This window comes from Balearica regulorum, chromosome 1, assembly GCF_011004875.1.
Source record: "Balearica regulorum gibbericeps isolate bBalReg1 chromosome 1, bBalReg1.pri, whole genome shotgun sequence".
NCBI lineage: Eukaryota > Metazoa > Chordata > Aves > Gruiformes > Gruidae > Balearica > Balearica regulorum.
Window position 1 is genome coordinate 57,948,783 of NC_046184.1, and position 19,560 is coordinate 57,968,342.

Here is a 19,560-nt window from a genome sequence, read left to right on the forward strand (position 1 = left end):
AGGGAAGGCTTAGCCTGGATTCCCTCACCTATTTTGTGGGTAAGGGACTCCAGGCTACATTTTGATGGCTTTTGTCACACAGAGCATGAGCCTGAGAGGCACTAGAACAGGCATTTCTTATCCAAATCCTAAGCTCTGGGGCATCTTTCACCAACCAAATGCACATTTATATTTCTTTTACATATATTGGTGACATTGCCAAGATAAAGGGCCATATTCTGACTTCTCCTCCCACCTCTGGACTTGACCCTGCCTCCTTGCATTGAACCCAAAGCTAGAGTGAATGTGTGTGTGAGCACATGTGCTCTAGAGCAGTGGGCAGAAAACTCACTCCGTATCACATCAGTGACAGAGAGATTCAACGCTGGAGACATTTGCAGGCGCGAGCAGAAGAAAACCTTCACTGGTTCCTTCTCTGGGGTGAGCGCGTGCTTCAACTCCAAGATACACTCCCTGCCTCTTGAAATTAATTCAACATTCCTGTGGCTTGGGCAAAAATAACTGGAATGAATAATCGGCCGTGCTGGCCCTGCTGCAGATTACCTGGTAGATAGAGCCCTCTGCAGGAAGAAAAACGGCAAGAGACAGACAGCACCAATGTTTACAAGAAGAGACCCGAAAGGTAACAGATGAAAAAGCAATAATTTATCACATCCTTTAACTCTGCAGGTGTAATTGTCTCTAGCAAGTCTCTAGTATTTGCTTCCATGCTGTTCCCAGTTTGCAGTGTCACGGCTCCCTGCACCTTTCCTCTTGTCCCATTAACTACTCCTTCCTCCCACGCTGCCCGACAGCTGCCTGCTTGTGCCACGCTCAGCCTGCCTGCATTTTGGGTGCACTGCAGAGCTGCGGTGGTGCTCAGACCGCTGTGCTAGGCATAGGAACACGACACTTTTATCTCACATCCTCTGCCTTTATCATTAAAACGATCATGTTACCCTGAGTTTTGAGCTTGTTTCAAGCACTTTTATTTCTTTCTTCACACAAGAGACAAAAACCCCGACTCTAGATGAAACCAATATGTAAAGATGGGAAAGCCTCTGTGTGTATGCTGTGTATGCACCTCCAATTTTTCATACCTTCTGGCTGCAGGCCTTTCAGATACAAAGCCCAGGCCTCTGGGGTGGTACAAGGAAGCAACCTTTGTTGGGGTGCCATCAGCCAGGAGAAGAGCTAGTGTTTGGATTTCTTCCCTAGGGAGACTTGTGGTGGTCCCCGAGTCTCAAAACAGAGAGACAAAAGACCCAGAGCTGCTTCCCTGATCCCACAGCCTCTCTACAGTCAGTTACCTCTTATCGCCCCATCCAACATCCTTAACTTTCTAAAACCTATGACTTGACTACAGAGCAGGGACTTCCCAGGGTTACATCTCTCACGGTTATACCGAGAGGTGGAGGGGGCTCTCTTCTGAATAGATAAGAGGGCTTCTTATCTTCCCTTGGCCTCTGGTTTCGCAGCGAGGTTCTTAAACATCAGTGGCCCCTTCTCCACAACCACTACACATCTGTTCGTGGAAGAGAAACCACTGGGGCTTTTCTGCTCTGCAACTGACAGGACCATGATTTGGTGCTTCAAGAGCATCTACATGTTTCCTCACAGAAAAACAGCCAGACCTGGTTTGATGGCGGGAGGGGCTGGAGATGTTCTGGAGACATTCTTGTCTCCCTTCAGATCCTGTCCTGCATGCCTAGGGCTATCTGGGAGAACCCAAAGGCTAGCTGCTGTTGAGCCTCCACATTTGGACATGGAAAATGCTACGTCCACGGTTCTGACAGTCCTCAGTGGATTGCACCCTGTGCCTCTGCCTTCAGTTTGGAAAGGAAAGAAGCAAATCTGGCAAGTTGTCCTGTTAGTCATCTTCCTGCCAAGTGAGAGGCAGAGGGACGCAATGCTCCCAAATTTCTTCACTGGAAGAGCCCGGCATGGGAGAGAAGCTGTCCAACAGCTACATCTTCCTGCTGCTGGTGACCAGGTCAGGGATCAGTTTTTGCTGGCAATCTTTTTCTTACGGGCAGAGACCAGATCATAGAAAGGATCCTGTGTGATGCTGGTCCTGGAAATAAGAGGAAATGAGAGCAAAATTAAGAGAATGCTGGTGAGCAGCACAGGCAACCTAACTGAACTTGCCCAGAGAGACCACTCACCAAATGTAAGACTGGAGATCTGCAGACCCACAGCAGAGAATTTAGCTGTGGCTAGAGATTCTCCAGAAGGGACCTTGAAACTCTTTGAAGTCAAGAGGTACTACAGTTGCTAGACTGCAAACATTTTGTTCCACCCCCTTTTTCAAACTCTGGTAGCCAAATAAACTGCACTGCCATTTGTCCCTGGGGCTGAACAAAGGCAAGCTCAGGCCTCCAGTTCTGGTCTCCTCACCGTATTGCCTCAATCCACTCGTCACGTTCTGCTGGTGTGGCTGCTGAGATCTTGTAGGACTGATGCTTGCCTTCAACCACCTTCCCATCCCCATCTGTTTTGCAGGCTTTGATCTTCTGCCCTTTGCAGTTGGGATTGAAGAGCTCAAAGCAGTTCTGTCAGAAAGGGAAAAAATGGAGCAGTAAGGGAGGACAGGGTGGATGAAGGAAACTATGCTGCCTTCAACCATGGGTGACACACTCAGAGAGCTTCCAAAGGGGAGGAGAGCATTCTATCTCTGAAAGGTGCAGACCCTTTCCTTCCCCACCCCAAGCATCCCCCTATGAGTTCGATCTCCAGGTAACTCCTCTTAGGTAAACACACCTCTCCTGTGAAGGGTTGGACACTAAAAGAGGCTTTATGGAGAGATGGAGCATCAACAGTTACCAGAAAACACCTTCTGGGATCTGTCACTCTGCTCCGCTCATGAAGATCTCTTCCCCTTTTAACAGCAACGTCTTATCTTCTGTCTACCATCACACAGACAGAAGGCACTTGTCCCAGAGTGATGCCACATCAAAGAGTGGTCTCCACATCCATAGAAGATGCACAAAGAGTGTCACTTCCTGGGCAAGTTTCCTAACACCACAGCACTGTCTGGTCTACATGTGCTGTAAGACATTATGGAGAGACCTGGGGAAAGAAATTGAACCTACATCTCCTGGTGCAAAATGAGTAGGGAGTCAGCTGTATGCACTCATCTCTGCCCCCCTACACACACACACGTGCACACATACAGTGCAGCCAGCCAAAGGACACGTCTCCATTCACACCAGATCTTCCCTGGTAAAATACAAGCATGTTTAGATACCATCACATTTAGACGAGTGGACAAGACAGTTTGGCATGGCACCTTCCCTCTGAGCAGCACGGTAAGAATGGGGTATGTGCACCCTCTCTTCCCACCACCTGAGAGCCTGCATTGGCAGAGTACTGAGCAATGGAGACTTACTGGCTTTTTGGGATCATCCACCTTCCGGACTGAGAGGTTCTCTAGGGGGATAATGCCCAGAGGCTCTTTGTCCTGAAGGCAAGGAAACATGAATTAACACCCAACATGCTCCCCATATCCATGCCACTATTTACAGCCTCTCTGTTTTCCCAGATGTGTGCCTTTGTGGGGACGACAAGGGCAGTGTATGCCTGGGGATACCCCCTCCATTTACACAATGGGGATCTTAGTTAACCGGAGATCACAGGAATAGCTGCAGTGTCCAGCCTCCCTCCTCCTCAAGGCCAGAGGGGAGGAAACAGCATAGGGGAGAAGGGAGGTCTGCGTTCAGTCTGGGAGCATAGTGTTGAAGGGTTGAAGCCCCCTACCCTTTGCTCCTCCCTGGCCCCTTAGTCATTCATAACCACCCAGGACATAGTTTCCCAACTGGGAGTTAAGCCTTTACCGTGGTATATTCAAAGTAGTACAGGCAGTTATCGGTCAGAATGAACCAGCGGCGTTTCCAGGTTTTCACACGTCCTCCTAAAGTCAGTGAGGTTCAAAAGCCATTAGTCACACACTCTGCCATCCTTTCTGCCCCCCTGCCCCAAGCTCCAGACATGCACACACAGGCATACCCTCCCAGCTCTCCCTGTAGATCAGCCCCAAGGAGGAAACCATGGTGCTCACTGCTCATGTAATGCCATATAGTGGACACGCACACACAGACGGAACCAATTTTGATCTGATGGGGCTGGAAATGGGGAGAGGTGAGGGATATCTTTCTAAGTCCCTTTTTGAGCAGATAGAGCCTGCAGGAGCTGACTGGGAGGAGAGAGCAGGTGGCTGGTTTCAACAGCAGGTGTCAGCCTCACGCCACCACAGCAGACCAGAGGGAAGGGCAGCAGAGGTGCTGGGGGAGATTTGTGGTGGGAGGCAGGCAGGCACAGAATTCAGAGGAGCTAGGGGCTTCCTCCCCCTTACCTAGTTTTAGGAGCCAGCCCTCCCGGTTAGGGTTGAAGAAAGTATGCGTGAGGTCGTTCCCATCATCCTCTGGTATGGAGAATGGCTCGTTCTTGATGCTCTCAAACAGATTCTGCCCAAGAGCATTGGTGGGGGAAAGTGAGAGGGAAAAAGAGAAAGAAAGACAGATTTCTGACGAAGCTTGTACACAACCCTCCTAAGTCGATTTGTTCATCACTCTGTTTCCACAGGGGCAGGTGGGTGAATGGCGAGGGGAACGAGCAGTGAGCACTGGGGGTACAACAGCCCTCAGTATACACCTCACAGGGTCTCAAGGGGGATCACCAGCTCTTTTCTGCTTTCTGCATCAAAAAAAGAGAGCCCTTTTGGGCTCGACTTTGGAAAGTCACAGACACAAAAGTGGGCACCCATATCAAGAGAGGCCGCAGTGACTGACCCCAGCGTGTCACACAAGTGCCGCTGTGTGCAGCACCAAGGCAGTACTAAGGCAGTGGTGGGGACATGACACGACAGAGACTGCAGCCCCATTTAGGTCCTGGGTTGGTGGTGCCAAAACGCTCTGCTGAGAACTTGCGTGTGGAGACCAATGCACACATCTGCATGACCACAAGGAGGCATATTTCATAGAACCAAGGCATTTGCACTGAGCGACACACAGTGTGACATTCCTAACAGCAGAGTGACAGGGAGGCACGTTACTAGCTTTCAAGGGGTACAAAAATGTTGCTTGCATCATTGGATTTGCCATCATTTATTACACAAGTCCCAGGCCATAAAAAAAAATTTGAAAGTACAGGCTCCTGCAGCTTCCCTCAAATTGTCTGAAAGAAATAACACTCCACAGAAAAATCTAAATTTTTTACCCTGAGGGGATTCCAAGTGTGGAATGTAAGCAGCCTCTTTGACAAAGGACACAAGTTATTCTCGCCAGGTTGGTTGGGTGAAGCTAGACACATGTAGCTAGGCTGCCCACTTCTAACTTTTCTCATAGGGCAGATCCCATGCCTGCTGAGCCCTTGGGTAAACAGTAACTCCAGCTTTGCTAATGGGTGCACCCCCTGTCTCTGTCTCCCCATCTCTGCATCTTCATCCTCTGGGATCAGAGGACCATGGACATGCTGAGAGCTTTACAGATGCCAGAAGAGATATTGGAAGAAACCCTGACACTCATTTGGGGCTTGTTGGTTCTACTCAAAGATATAACCTGGTGTAAGAAAGGTCAGGCACTGGTGTCCTATCTGATGTAAACACAGGAGTCAGCTGAGACATTTAGGTACAAACCAGGGAAAGGGATTCATAATCTGGGCCACAGTGACATTGTCTCACACACACAGAGACACACAAGAAAGTCACCTTTGGGGCCTAGGACTTTCAAAACTGGCCAAAAGAGTCAGGTGCCCAGCTACCTCCCACAGAAGTGGGTGCCCCATTCACACAGCCTCATACCTACCCAACACATAGACACCCGCAGCTCACGTCTTCCTCTCTCACACAGTTACAGTATCTGTTCCTGTCTCACATGGGCACACTTAAAAGCACAAACTTTCTTAAACTGATACTGCTATTCCCTGAATGTCTCCAGCCCCATCTCTTGCTCCATGTCCTCACCAACAAGCATGTGTGCAGCCCCTCTACAAAGCAGTTTCCATGTTTTCCAGCTTTGCTTTTGTACATACTACCCTCTTTCCTCATGCAGCCCTTCCCCTTGTACAACAGAAGGTCAGCAGACCTGCATTACACTGAGACCTGTGGACCTTTGCTTCTCAGTGGACCCCCCAACCAGACAGAAAAGAGGGACTGATGAGAAAATGGGAGGTCTTACCTTTAAGAGCTCTTCTGGCAGGTCCCCTCCATTGTCGATGCCTCTGTTGATGGACACAAACCTTTCAAAGGGGGGCTTGTCTTTCACATTGGGGTTGTGCAGGCTGGTGTTAAGCATGATGATAGAGAAGGAGAGTATATAGCAGGTATCTGGCAATGAGAAAGAAAACCAAGATGTATGGCACTTGTCTCAGAGGGCAGATCAATCCGCACTCTAACAGGTGGCTTGGTTTCCAGTCACTGGAGAACAGTGTCATTCTCTCAGCTGTAGGAGGAAAAGGGAGATGTCCCCTCTGTTAGGAGTAAGAGGGACAAAGCTGATTACCTATGATAGAGATGATTCCATCCCGTCAGGGTAACGGGACAAGTTGGGTAGCACTACTCCAATAATGGTTCTACCAGCAGAAAAGCTTCTACAGACCTGTGTCAGTGCTATCCTTGCTGCAGTGAGGTATACCTCATGTGGGGCTGGGAGCACTTCTCAAGTCTATTGCCTATGCGGATGGACTGCAGCACAGTAGCAAAAGGAGGACCGAAGACCCTCAGCCTATTGAAAAGCTCCACAGAAACTGGGCTGCCTCCTTCAGCTTAAGGGGAAACATCCACATTTCCAAGTGATGCCCTCACTTTGTGAATGGAAGAGGAAGGCTTTGTGAATGCAAAAGGAAGGCTCCTCTCTCTTGCAAACAGTGGAGCTCAGCTTTACAGGCCACCTTCTCTCCATAACTACCTGTGGACTGGAATACTCCTGGGTTACACTTGCAGTACCAGTTGGCAAAGGCCTCCATCATCCGGTCAATCTTCTGTGCTTCCCCAGGCAGCCGGAAGCTCCACAGGAACTGTCTATCAGGAGCAGCATGTCAGAGAGTTAGTCAGATTGTGTGGAAGGGACATTTATCCCTTCCCTCAACCCATGGGACACCAAGAAAATAAAACAAGTCATCCCATCACACTGGGGAGACAACACACTGCATGAAGCAGGAGGTCTCCTCCTCTCTCTAGAAATTGCCGGGGCTCATCAGTGTCAAACACACTAAAAGGAGGAAGCAGAACTAGGCATCCTGGTAATCATGGCTCCTCTTCCCTAATGAGTGCCCTGCAAGGCAGCAGAGACCTCAAGAGAAAGATTCCTGCCAGGAGGCTGGCCTATAAGAAGACAAGATGTCCTAAGACAGAGTCACTTTGTCACTGACATAACGGGTACTGTGGACAGACATGTTTCTGACACTTGCCTCGTCCCCCCAAGCACTGAAGCCATGATGACCCACCTTGCTTTCTCCATCTTCTCTGCATATGGCCAGTACAGTCAAGAGGCCATGAATGAATTCCCCCAGGAAAGGGTGTTAACATCTCACAGAGCAACAGTCTTGGAGCCAACATACACAGCAGGGCCTTGGAAGCCGCACTTCAGCCCACTACAGCCTCACAACCTTCCTGGGTGGTAAGACCCCGTGGCTGAGCAGCCTCCTGCTCCATCCCCTGCATCCTGCTTGCTCACTCACCTCAGTGCCTGCACCAGGTTGAGGTTGGCAAACTGGTGACATTCCACAAAGGCTTGGAGGATCTGAATGTTTGTGGCATCCCTGGGAGATGATAGAGGGAAAAGGTCAGAAGAGAGCTTTGACCCTGCTCAGTTTGGATACCCCTTGGTGTGACAACATGCACCTGGCTCCATCCCAGCTTCCACTTCCCTTCTGACCAATGAGAAACTATGTTGCACACTTTTGTCTGGGAACACTCACCCCATTACAGTCAGAAGGAAAGGTAGCCCATACAGCCAGCCTTAGCCACACGCCAAAGTCCCTCACCCAGGGTGTGCTGCCCACCCAGCCCACTGCAGTTTGAGGTATGTTCAGTCTTGGCACCTGACTGAGGTCTGCTAGGGGTCATCTAAAATGGTAGTTGAGAGGGGCCAGGTAGGACAAGGCCTCCAAAGGGCCTCTTCATCTTGGCTGGGTTGCTTACCTCCCACCCAGGTAATCCCCAATGGCTGTCTTGTTCAGGCCTTCACCCTTGTGGAGGAATTTGGCGATCTCCTGCAGGTCTGAGGACAATACCTCATGCTCAATCAGGTACTGGATCCCCTGGGGGAGGAGAAGCAAGACAGTGAAGTAAGACAGCTCTGTGGGCTGATGAGAAAGTAGGAGCCCAACACCTTGATATCAGCCTGCCTTGGCTTTGATGATGTTGCCTCCACTGTTACTTCGCAGCCCCTTTATGGGAGACCACAGCCATGTTCCCACCCTTATTCCATCCCTCTTCATACACTGTGGTGGGTCAGTCCCACTTCCATTTCGTCCTTAGATTTGGATAAATATTTCACTGGGATGGAAACTCCAACAAACGAAAAAGGGCAATGTAGGTTAAAAGTCCAAAAAGGCAAAGTCAAAATAGTTAATTTTAATATTTTCAATCCAAGTTTCTTAGTGTTCTGTTCCTAAATGTCATTTTTTTTCTGAATTAACTTAAATAAAAAAATATTTGTTTAAAAAAACACATAATAAAAATGTACTCAGATAAAAACATGGGCTTGAGACAACTTAAAATTAATTTTTCCTAAATTTTTTTCTATGTCACAGAACAGAGAAGTCTAATCTTTTCAGCTCCATCCTCCCCAGCCAGTAAGGCTGGAATATGGGTATTTTTAGGAATATAGAGGGTCTGAGTTGGGCTGTGCAGAGTCAACATCCTATTTTAGAGGGAATTTCATGATTTTCAGTGACAGAATGTTGAGGTTTAGTTCAGATGCCTAACAAAATCTAAAGCCACTGCAACTCTCCAGACCACATTGCAATTCTCCTCACAAAATACAATAAAGGAATGAAAATTGTTTTAGATCCATCAAAATGTTCAACTTCAACAGAATCAATTCACTTTACCTTGTAATATATAAGAAACTATTTCTAAAATGCCCCAAAGTAAAAGCAGTTTCAAAAGAAGAAATTGAAATGTTTGTGAGATTTTTCCACACTATTTTCCTTTCCTTTTCCCCAGATGGAATTTTGGTAAGATCAGTTTAATTTTGCAAAGCATTTTGATGATGATGGGGCTCCGTTTTCCAGAAGAAAATGTTTCTCCCAGAAGTTTTTGTTAAGCCAGATTCCTAACACTTACCTCCTCTAGCCTCAGGAACTTGTCCTGAGATCTTGGGGATAGGAACTCATTTAAAGTATCAGCATTGCATGGATGAAGCATAACCTTAGCAAGGAGGGGCAAAGAAGTTTCCTTGCATTGCAGCACCTCTCAGCCTGTGGCACGTAGCAAAAGGGAAGCAATAAACAGAAATCTGCATAATATAGGCATATAATATATTTTGACCAGGCTGATCGCCATTGAAATAATAAAGATAAACTGGTTTGGGGTCAGAACAAGTTCAGGTATTTCTGCACAGCATGGCACAGTCCTACAGAGAGAGATGTCTCTGAGGCATCAAACCAAGGTCAGACAGAAAGACAAAATGAAACCTCCTCTTGCGCAGGCTGGAAGTACTGATATCACTGCTCTGAGACAGCTCCCACTGGCAGAGGGATGTCCAGGGGACTAGCAAGTGCTCCAGCAGTGGTGTGGATACTGGGGAAGGCATCTTGAGGGTCTCAGCAGAGCAGAGGAGGAGGTATGAAAAGTTGTCACTCAGACCAGCAGCCACCCGAGATGCTGTGGTGGTTAGCTGATGATGAGCAGTTCAATAGCAGCTTGTGGTTTTCCTTACAGGGGTCAAAAAATGGTCTACCAGTGAGGAGAAACGAAGAGGAAACTATCTTTCTTACACCTCTTCTATTTAATCATGACTATTTTAGAGATTTCTGCAGAAGGCTGAAGGCTGTGGAGTCTGGACCACACTTGTCAGAGTCCCAGAAAGTGGAAAACCTGGATTCCCTCCACAGCCCAGCAAGTACTACCAAAATCAAACCTACTTCCAAAACAACAGAGGCATCTTGTCCTTTTCTGTTGTGAATGAACCAAGGAACCTGACACACTCTCAAAACTTCTCACCTTCTTACTTTATCCTCCTCCATCACACTATGGCCAACTCTTAGCCTCTCATGGGGAAGAAGAACTGGACTGAAGATTTTTCTCTCTTGACACACTGGCACTGTTAAACTATCCTCCCTTTATTTCTCTTAGTTTTGGGTTGCATCTGATGGGATGGCCTGTAGGCACATGATGAGGCAAGGCAACACAGCTTGATCGTATCAGAAGACCTTATTCAGGGACAGGACTGAGGATGCTACTAATTGGAGCCTTAATGAGGCAGGAAACCAGCCCCACAGTCCCATGCCATAGTTCTTTTGGCAAGTTGACCAGTAGCCAACAGAAGTTCTTCCTCCCAGCTTTCTCCTCATAGGTGGAATGAGCAAATCCTACCTTTGCAGGGTCCATGTTGAATTTCTTCCGACCCAGGGACAGAAGTTTATCCCTCTGTGATAGTTTGCTGCAAACACAAAGAAGAAGGAAAGCCAAACTTAGAATAAAGGGCCATGTTTCAATTCACTCACAAGTGAATCAGATATCTCAAGGACAAGTGTCCAACCATCCAGGAATAAAGAGAAATCTCAGAGGAGAGAAGGGGATTCATGGCCTCATTTCCTTGTCCTTGTCCCATGAGTGTTTTTGTTTTCTCAACATCAAGAGAGAGATTTTGTAAACAAAGGAATACCCATCTTGTCCCACTTGCCTGGTCTGCTCCCCAGGATTACTGTCTGCCTCTTGCCTCTCCTCTGCATTTTGGAAGCACTCAATCTCTGCAAACACCTCAGCAATCTCTTTCTTCAGCTTCTGCAAAAGAAATATCAGGAGGATGAAGGCAATGGAGTGAAAAACAGCAGATGCATACAAAACATGTCTTACTTTTTCCGTCAATCATAGGAAAAGGACAGGTCAGATGGTCATGACCAGCCAAGGATATCTATGAAACGAGCACTGCTCTGGGGTGACACTGCTGGATTCCAGATGAAAAAAATGGGAGAGAGGGACAGAAGAATGTTCTCATGTCTGTTGTCAATTAAAGCTGGAAAGTCAAGCTTAGCCAGCGTGGAGAATGGCAGAGAACTCACACCAGTGGTGATTTCAGTTCCTCAAACAATGTCAGATGTGAGACTCCTTCCATTGTGCCCATTTCCTTCTAGCTTTTACTTTGCATAGCCCTGCTACACATCCAGGAAAGGGGAAGTGGAACCAGTAACTGTGAGGTCAATAGGAACCTGAAGTGGCCACATTGTGAAACACAGAGTTTTTAACATAACTATCATTTAAATGCCATTGAGTAGATACCTGTCTTTCTTTAGGTGGAGAAAGGAGTAAAAGAAGAGTAATCACTGCCAAATTTTAAAAAATCAATTGTAGAATTCAGTTTCCTTTAGGCCCATTACAGACCATGGCCTTTTTGGCTGGGTATTCTGTGTTACCAGTGAAACGAAGATGTCTTTATCTCCTTGCTTCCATCCTACAGTTATGGTCCTCCTCAGAGCCAGAGTGCATCCCAGCTCTCTTCCAGGAATCACCCAAATTCTTCCCCATTCCAACCACAACAGGCAGGCAAAGAAGGGTTGTTTTATGACAGATCTTGCCTCAACAAGGAGTGAGGATGTGGCTGCAGTATGCACCCACATAAAGAAACTGAAGTTCTCCAATATCACATAATTTAAAAGAGCTTCTGGATTTCAGTTTTGCTCTGGCCTTCATTCTGTTGTTCTTCACCAGTCTCCAGAGCTGGGAGTGTTCCTTACTAAACTTTAGGTATTGCACAAATGTAACAAAGCTGTGATCCTAGCTCCTGAATTTAAAATGATTGTAAGTTTTGTTATTTTATTCCCTGCTGCCTTTTGGCAGTGTAACCAGCAAGTCTAGACCCATCCTCACCCCTCCTCCATCTCCCCCCACCAGACATCCCCCCAAGTCTTTGTGTTAAAGGGTATTGCTAGATACTTTCTGAAGAAATCCATCTGGAAAAATGTCTCTAGTTCTAGGTACTCTTTCACCTAAACTCATCCTGCTCCATTGGACAATGCATACCCCATTGGTTAATGGCTTTGGGATTTAGAGTATGGGTCTGTGTAGCAGCTTTTCTCTGTCCATAGTGGGTAAACCCCATAGTATTATTCAAGTATCCTGCTTCCTACACTGCCCATTGCCTATTCTGAAAATTGAAGTGATAAGAACCACACACAAACAAACCACATGCACTTACATCCATAGTCTGTTTTGCAAGAAGGCACAAGACCCCATTCTGATTTGCAGCAGAAATGGTGAGTCTGGAAGCCTAAGAAGTAATAGGTATTTTGGCGTAGTCCTTTATGCCAAGGAAATATTGCACCTATTCCCCAGGTATCAGGACATCTTCCTGTTCTGGGAAAATCAGTGCAAGTCCAATGATTCAGTGCAATAAGTTCTCTCAAATGGGAGACCACATTCCATGGTGGTGGAAGCAGAACAGAATACAAAGTGTACAGCATTGTGCATGACTGCGATGCAATATTACTGACTGATTTTGAATCTGTCACTTTCAGACATTTTAGGAGTCTGCAGAGAAATGTGTGGGTCTGCTGAAAGAAAAGCAGAAAAGCAAGTTCAACCACAGAAACTTGCCCGGAAGGTCCTGCCATCACACCTCTCTAAAGAGATAGGATCCTTCACGGACAATTTGTTAGAGGTACACAAACAAAAGTTTGATAAACACAGGGGGATGCAGCAGGTAACTAGGACTGATATGTCATTAGCAGGTGATCAGTAATTAAAAATAATCATAAATGCTGAGCCAGGTCCCTGTCAGTATGACTTAGTAAAGTCATACTCATTTCCTTAATCCTAAATATGCAATCCCAGCTCATCCCTGCTCATGATCTGACCAGCCTTTCTCAAATATCCCACTAGGGTTGTTGATGACTCCTGCAGCAGAGAGTACCACAGGCTGGACGTACACTGGTGGCAAATATGCCAAGGGAGCCTGAAGTTCAGAATTCAGGTTGGATCATTCCAGAGCAAATGTCTCCCGTGCATGAGCACTTCTGCATGGCCTGAACTGTTACGTGAAGACACTAATTGGTGAAGACAGTTTTCAGAAAACTAGGCATACAGGAGAAACAGGATGCTCCTTACCTTAATGTCTTCCAAAAGCTTCTGTCTGTGCTGCCTGACTGTCTGTATTTCAGCCTCTTCAGCCTCACTCAAGTCAGTTGACTCTGGAAGAACAAAGATCCCTGTGAGTATAGTACTGGGGCCAACATATCACAGGAAAACTTGCCTCAATCTCTAAGCGCCTGTCCTCTCTCCTGCCACAGCAACTCTGGTTTCTGTGTTTCTGCTGTTGCAGCCACTGCACCTCAGCTTTGTCCTGCAAGTGGTTCTCAGTCCAGAGCGAGCAGCACAGACCCCATATATCCCTCCTAGCAGCCAGCCGCTGTGCTGGTAGTCCTCTGATTTAACCCAGCAGCAGCCCACCCTGCCAACTCAACTGATTTTGCTCGCCATAAGGACAATGAAGAGGTCTTACCAAATGCTGTTCGGTGGTTTTTATGTCAGTCCTCTTTATGTACTGAAAAGCTGTGACCTAAATACTTCATGTGCATCCAAACCTCCCATGAAGAGCCATGGCTTCATGGATTGATCCACCACAGCTGGTCAGAAATGGCTTAAGAGAGAGAATGGAGGTTTTACAAGTCTGAGGGCAGGATCTGGGGTGATGAAAGCCTTGCTGAAGAAGGAGCATCTGTGGGAGGCTGTTGTTCTGTGGACTACAGACAGTGCAGAAATACAAGTAGGCTTCCTTGCAATGTACAGGAAGTTAAACAGATACCAGAAGAACCAAGCTGACCACAAAATTATTCATAAAAGACTAGAATAATAAGGGTGACAGCACTGCTGTTAAATATAATCCAGGTGAAGCACAGTCTCTTCAGCAAGGAGAAAGAGGAGTCTGCAGTTCTAGAGAGGCAAAGCAGATGGTGAGCCCCAGGAAAAAAATGGGGCTCACACAAGGCTGAGAGCACTGGAGCTCCTGGGAGGTCACTGCAGAACTTGCAGACAGGGTCAGTGCTGTACCTAAACACTGCAAGACAAAGCTTCCCCAGGAAGCCACATCAGGTCACTGGATGTCCTGCTCCACTGTTTCATAAGCCAAAATCCCCTGGGCCTCCTGTCTTCCTGGAAAAAGGGGAAGTGGCACCAGCTGCCTTGGAAATTATCTTCGTGTGGAACTCACATGCAAAACAACTGCTATAAATATGAGTGGGGAAAAAAAGGGAAGGAACTAGCCAAGACAGACAGAAGGAAAAGGGGACAAGGGCAGTCATCTCAGAGCCCATATCCTTCTTTCCTGTCATGGCCACAACAGCTGAGAGCGACCTGCCTTCCCCGATCCTAATCTTTCCCCCATCCTCCTGGCTGGTTGGGTTTTCATGTGCTACATCTGTCCTGTGACTTTTCTCAGGCTGTAGCCTCTCTCCCATCACTCCTCCCGCTGTTTTCAAGCATTGCATTCCCTGGGGAGAGGCTGCTGAGCCTCTGGGAGGAAAGCACTGGGCAAGGAGCCAGCACGAAGCCAAGGCTGGGAAGGACCCAGTCTCTTCCCAGCTCTGCAAAGCAACCCTTGTGAAGAGCTGAAAGAAGCTGATTGATTGCTGAAGCTAGTCAAGAGGGGAAGAAAACCTGTGGCATCCAGCAGCTCGTAACAGCCAAATCTGTATGAGGGGAAAGCTAACATGCAAGCCAGTGAGCATACAAACAAACTAAATGCAACCAAACAAAAAGAAACAACAACAACAAAAAAAACCCACATGCAGTGGCTTTGCTACTTGTAGGCAGGTTGCTGACTTCCCCTTGAATGTCAGCCCTGCGCCTGTGAGCAGTGCCTGGGTGTTTCAGCTTACTTTATGTCTACTGCCCTTTTTGCAGCCGCAGGAGATGAGGCCAGCCTCTCCGTCTCCCCAGCTTTATCTCTCACCCTTACAGGGGCTGGTAATTATGGAATCACTGGGGTGATTCCTTGACAAATTACTACTGAGATCTTTTGTCCTGCATTTCTTTCCACAAAAGCACAGTAGCAGGACATACCTGAGGAACCTCCCCTTCCCCCCACCCCATCAGCAAAGTCTGTGGTGTGGCTGGTTGCTTTGCTTCAGTTGGTCTGTGCCTACTGAAGCAGCCTAAAGCATCTCAGAGAGATGTGAGGCTCCCAGAGGACACCCATCTCACCCACACGACCCCCACCGAGGCTGTAAATAACTCAGTCCCCCTTCCTCCTGAACATCTGAAAACCCCAACTCCCAAGTGATTTAGCTGTCCAGTTTGTCAGAATGAGAAAAGTGTGGGAAGGACTCTGTGTGTGTGTGTGTGGAGGGCAGGGGAGAAAAAGCATATGAGTCATGCAGAAGGGGAGGGAATCAAGAGATAAAAAACCAGGAAAGGGTGACATAGTGAGTAAAAAAAATGGATGGATCAAACTTTCACAGCAATTTAGACTGAGCTGCAGAGAGGATCCTTGTAAGGTTTCCTAAGTTTCCTAAACAGTTTCCTTTAGTCCCTGATCGCCTTGGAAAATAATTCTGAGGTCAGTGCCTGCACGTTACTCTGCTTCCCTAACTGCAGGCCTCATGCTCTGCTGAAGGCTGTTTTGAGGCCGTCCATCAATGTCATTGCCCACATTGGGGTGTACAGTTAGGGGAAGTGAACACAAAAGGCTTGTTTGGGGAACCATCCACAGAAAGGTACAGAAGGCAGCAGAGGCAGCTGGGCTAGCAGCAGATGAGATAATGAGAGCAAGCTGCTTTGCCTTTCCATCCCCCTCCATGCTGAGAATGAGCCGAGCCAGCAGGAGAAGGATGCTCCAAGTGAAGCACCACCTGGCTCGCTCCAGACGCTTGCAATGGCAGAGGGAATTCATCCCTGCACTGGGAGACTGAGGAACGTTTTCAGCCTCCCCAAAGTCCTCAGTCTCACCAAGTTCCACTTCCCTCTAGGGCTAGGTCAGGACACAGATGAAGCATAGCCCTGGTCAGGGTTCTCTGCACAGGGGGAAATTTCACCCTGATGAAAACACCCGCAGGTTTCAGGGCGATGCTGTCAGCCAAACCAGCGTTGAAGTTTTCCAGTTCAGACTCACAACAAAAAAGCCTGACTAGCACCCTCTCCAAAGAGGACATGAAGTCACTGCTTGGAATTTATTTTCAGAGACCAAATGTTGAAAGGAAAGCACATCAGCATCACATTTCTGGGGTTTACACTTACTCTTGAGGTTGTTTCCCCACTCTCAGGGCAGACACAGATAGAAAGACCTGCCAGTTCTTCATGAATTGCCCAGGCTTGTATTTTTAGTGCTGTCACTCAGAAAAGAACACAGATTTCAATTCCAGTTGTGATGACTTACACCCTTGGCCTCCCCATCTGGAGGGCAGACCGGAGTTACCCAAAAGTCTGAGTACTCATGTGGCCAGGAAAGAATACTGTGTTTGCTGGTCTCATTTCCCATTGCAAAGGGCTGTGCAGAGCTGTCCAGGTGCCGAGTGAGGCTTTTGGAGCACAGAGACAAGTGGGAAGTGACTACCCAGGAGAGCTGGAAGGATGGATTGCAGAAACAACAGGGGAAGGTTATGAAGAATGACTGCATCTATAGCACTGTTACGGACCATCCATGTGCTACCCACCCACAGTATAACAGCAGAGGTTCAGCTGGCCCATTTCCAAGGCAATGTAGGGCTCTGAGTGTGGCTGCTAAAGGGTTTGGGCACCTCCACCCATGGCAACACACAAGCAGAGCAGCCTGATGGGCACCTTCTGCCTGGATGAAGCTGTCTGGTGGAAGAATTTCACCTGAAATACCTTTTCTTTTTTTATATGGCTGCTCTGTCATCTCCAGCACAGACCACCACCTCCCCAGCTGGGTACAAGGCAGAAAACAGGAAGCCTTCCAGTTCCCCAATTCCCTCCAGCCCAATCTGTCTCCCTCCTGCAGCCACTCCACAGTTCTCTTCCAGCTTGTGTCAGAAGAAATGCAACATGGAACTTGTGCAGGTTTAATTTGCACATTCCAGCTATGGGGAGGAAGAAGCAGCAGCTATGCACATTCCAGCTATGAAGAAGAATTTATGTTGTCTCCTGGTCCATTTATCCCACATGACAACTTAAAGCAATCAGGATAACTTCCAGACGCTTTTGCCTATGGGTCTCACCCCACACATTCTAGCACAGGATACCATGGTACCAGTCTGCTCTCCCATGTCTTGCACACCCAGCTCAAGGATTTGGCATGCTGGCTCTGTGGCCTTACCCAGAGAGTCACTAGAGGGTCCTGAAGGGAGGTGGAAGAGGACACCCGCTGCAGGAAATGAACAGCCTCCCCACAGACATAGGTCTCAGCTGCACGTGGCTGTGGCAGACAGGTACCTAACAGGACCATTGTGTCTCCAGGTAGCAGCAACACCAGGAAAAGGTGTATGTGCACCTCTGACCTTCAGGAAAATCACGCCACAACCAAGCAACTTTAAACACATCCCGTGCTACAAAGCTCACTGGAAAACTGCATCTGGCAGCAGCCTTGGCTCCCAAGGTAGAGCGGCATCAAACAAACCCACTTTCCTACCCAGCTGTGAAGTGACAGGCTGAGACTGAGCAAAGACATTGGTCAGAACCAGCGTATCTCTTCAGGCATAGCCTGTCTTCGGGCTCTGCCTCTAGCCAGAGCTGAGCAAAGTCACATTGTCCCTGAGCAGGACCTCATTGTGCTACGGCAGTGTGTAACTTTTAAGATGTAATTGACTCGGTAACACAAAACATCAGTGAATTACTGTGTCAGACCATCAGTTCTGAGAGCCTCAGTTTCTATGGAAAACACATCTCTAAGTAGTAAAACATGAGGTAACCCCCTTCCTCCTGCATAGTTTGTCCTGCAGAAGCTTTGTCCAGGTGGTGAGGGCTGGGTGATCTGAAGAGACCCGCCTTCACCAACATGCATAGCCAGATGCTGGCGAGAGCTCAGCTCCCATAGGTCCCACCAATTTCCCTGACAAGCAAGGCTGGTATGCGGTTTGAGCATGCCCTTTCCTCGGCTACCCACCTAGGAGCCAAAAAGTACAGAACAGTTGTTGAAACTGAGCACTGCTTTTTTCCTTCACTCTGTGCTCTACATCCTGTACACAAAAGCCTGCGAGGACAGAATCAGACCATTGCAGGGCCATTGCAAGATGATCCTTTTTCTTCCTGGCCCTTGTTCAGCCTATTCCTGTTCAGCTCTCTCTATCTGCTGCCTTTGCAGAGACACTCAGAGCTTCCTCAGCCAGAGGCTAGAAATGTTCTGTCTGGCAGTATGCCTTTCCCTGCTGAATCCCAACCACTTTATCCACCACCTGCCAAACTAGGAAATAAAACCTGAGATCTCTCTCAGTTCCTCAGATGTGGCTTATCTCCCCACATCCACATCTGCCTTTTGAGATTATTTCGAGACCATGCAGGCCCACCTGCAGGTCACTTGGAGCTGGTAGAACCCTAATACAGTCATTTATCTTTAAGATGGACATAAGCAAGAGAGGCCCCAGTACCAAAAGCCTTGCAAGCATGCTGTACTGGGATACCCAGCTGCATGAGAGGCTCTGCAAAGGCAAACCAGCTCATGGGGGCTGTACGGAATCACCACTGAGGAGCTTGCAAGCCATGCCAGAGCTGCATGAAAAGAAACCAAAGCTTGTAGTGCTCATGCCAAGTGTCACATATACTCTTGATGCCCCTTAGTCAATTTCCAGCTCACCTCAGGATCACCAGCACAAAGGATCGCAGCAATAGACACTCTCAGCACAAAGGCCATTCAAATCAGCAGGAAAAGTTCTCCTAATCTGAAAGGAGTTTGTTTACGGGAGAGCAAGTAAAAAGAAAACCATGCCTAATGCTCAAGCTGACAAGCAATTAACTGCACCACCAGGGATCTTCCACCATCTCATCCTTCAGCCACAAGGTACAGCATCCACTCTGGCTGGGGATTTCATGGTGTGCTCTGCTCCATCAAACTGAGCACACAGCCCTCACAGAAAACAAGACAAAAGACGGTCAAAGCTTACCAGCAGGACAAAAGTCCATCCTGAAGAGAGCAATGTATTTTCAACAAAATTGTTGTTACTCTTTGCCTTCTGCTTCTGCAGATGCTTCACAGAACTGAAACAACTTGGAGCCAGTGACCAAGGTCGTAGCAGCACTTGGGGGACGGGTTGCCTTGTGACTCCGCCCTTCCCCTCCTCGTCCCTCCGATCACGTCTCATGAGCTTTCATCAGTGAAGCAAACTGTAGGTGCATACTGCTATGAGCTAACAGGGGCTCCTTGGCTACTTCTGAAATGCAGATCCACCCAGAGCACACATCTGTGTTTGAGGGGACTGAAATGAGCAGTGAGAGGCTGATGGTGCCTCGGGCTTTTGTCTGAGATACTCCAA

At 47.9% G+C, this 19,560-nt stretch overlaps 1 protein-coding gene across 2 annotated transcripts; it reads right to left on the reverse strand.

Moving 5' to 3' along the window:
- Positions 1 to 944: 944 nt before the first annotated feature.
- CYTH4 (cytohesin 4) lies at positions 945 to 19,333 on the reverse strand. 2 transcript variants are annotated; one of them, XM_010301137.2, is made up of 13 exons: positions 19,192 to 19,333; positions 13,247 to 13,329; positions 10,827 to 10,927; positions 10,517 to 10,583; positions 8,117 to 8,235; positions 7,654 to 7,734; positions 6,882 to 6,994; positions 6,153 to 6,301; positions 4,331 to 4,442; positions 3,813 to 3,889; positions 3,368 to 3,439; positions 2,377 to 2,531; positions 945 to 2,053 (listed from the first exon to the last, which is right to left on the reverse strand). In XM_010301137.2, exons 1-13 carry the CDS (start codon positions 19,208 to 19,210, stop codon positions 1,981 to 1,983), a joined length of 1,221 nt encoding a protein of 406 aa, XP_010299439.1. In that variant the 5' UTR covers positions 19,211 to 19,333; the 3' UTR covers positions 945 to 1,980. The 2 variants fall into 2 exon arrangements, with proteins under 2 accessions (XP_010299439.1, XP_075609162.1); XM_075753047.1 differs by lacking the exon at positions 8,117 to 8,235 and having other exon boundaries at positions 19,192 to 19,287.
- Positions 19,334 to 19,560: the final 227 nt, after the last annotated feature.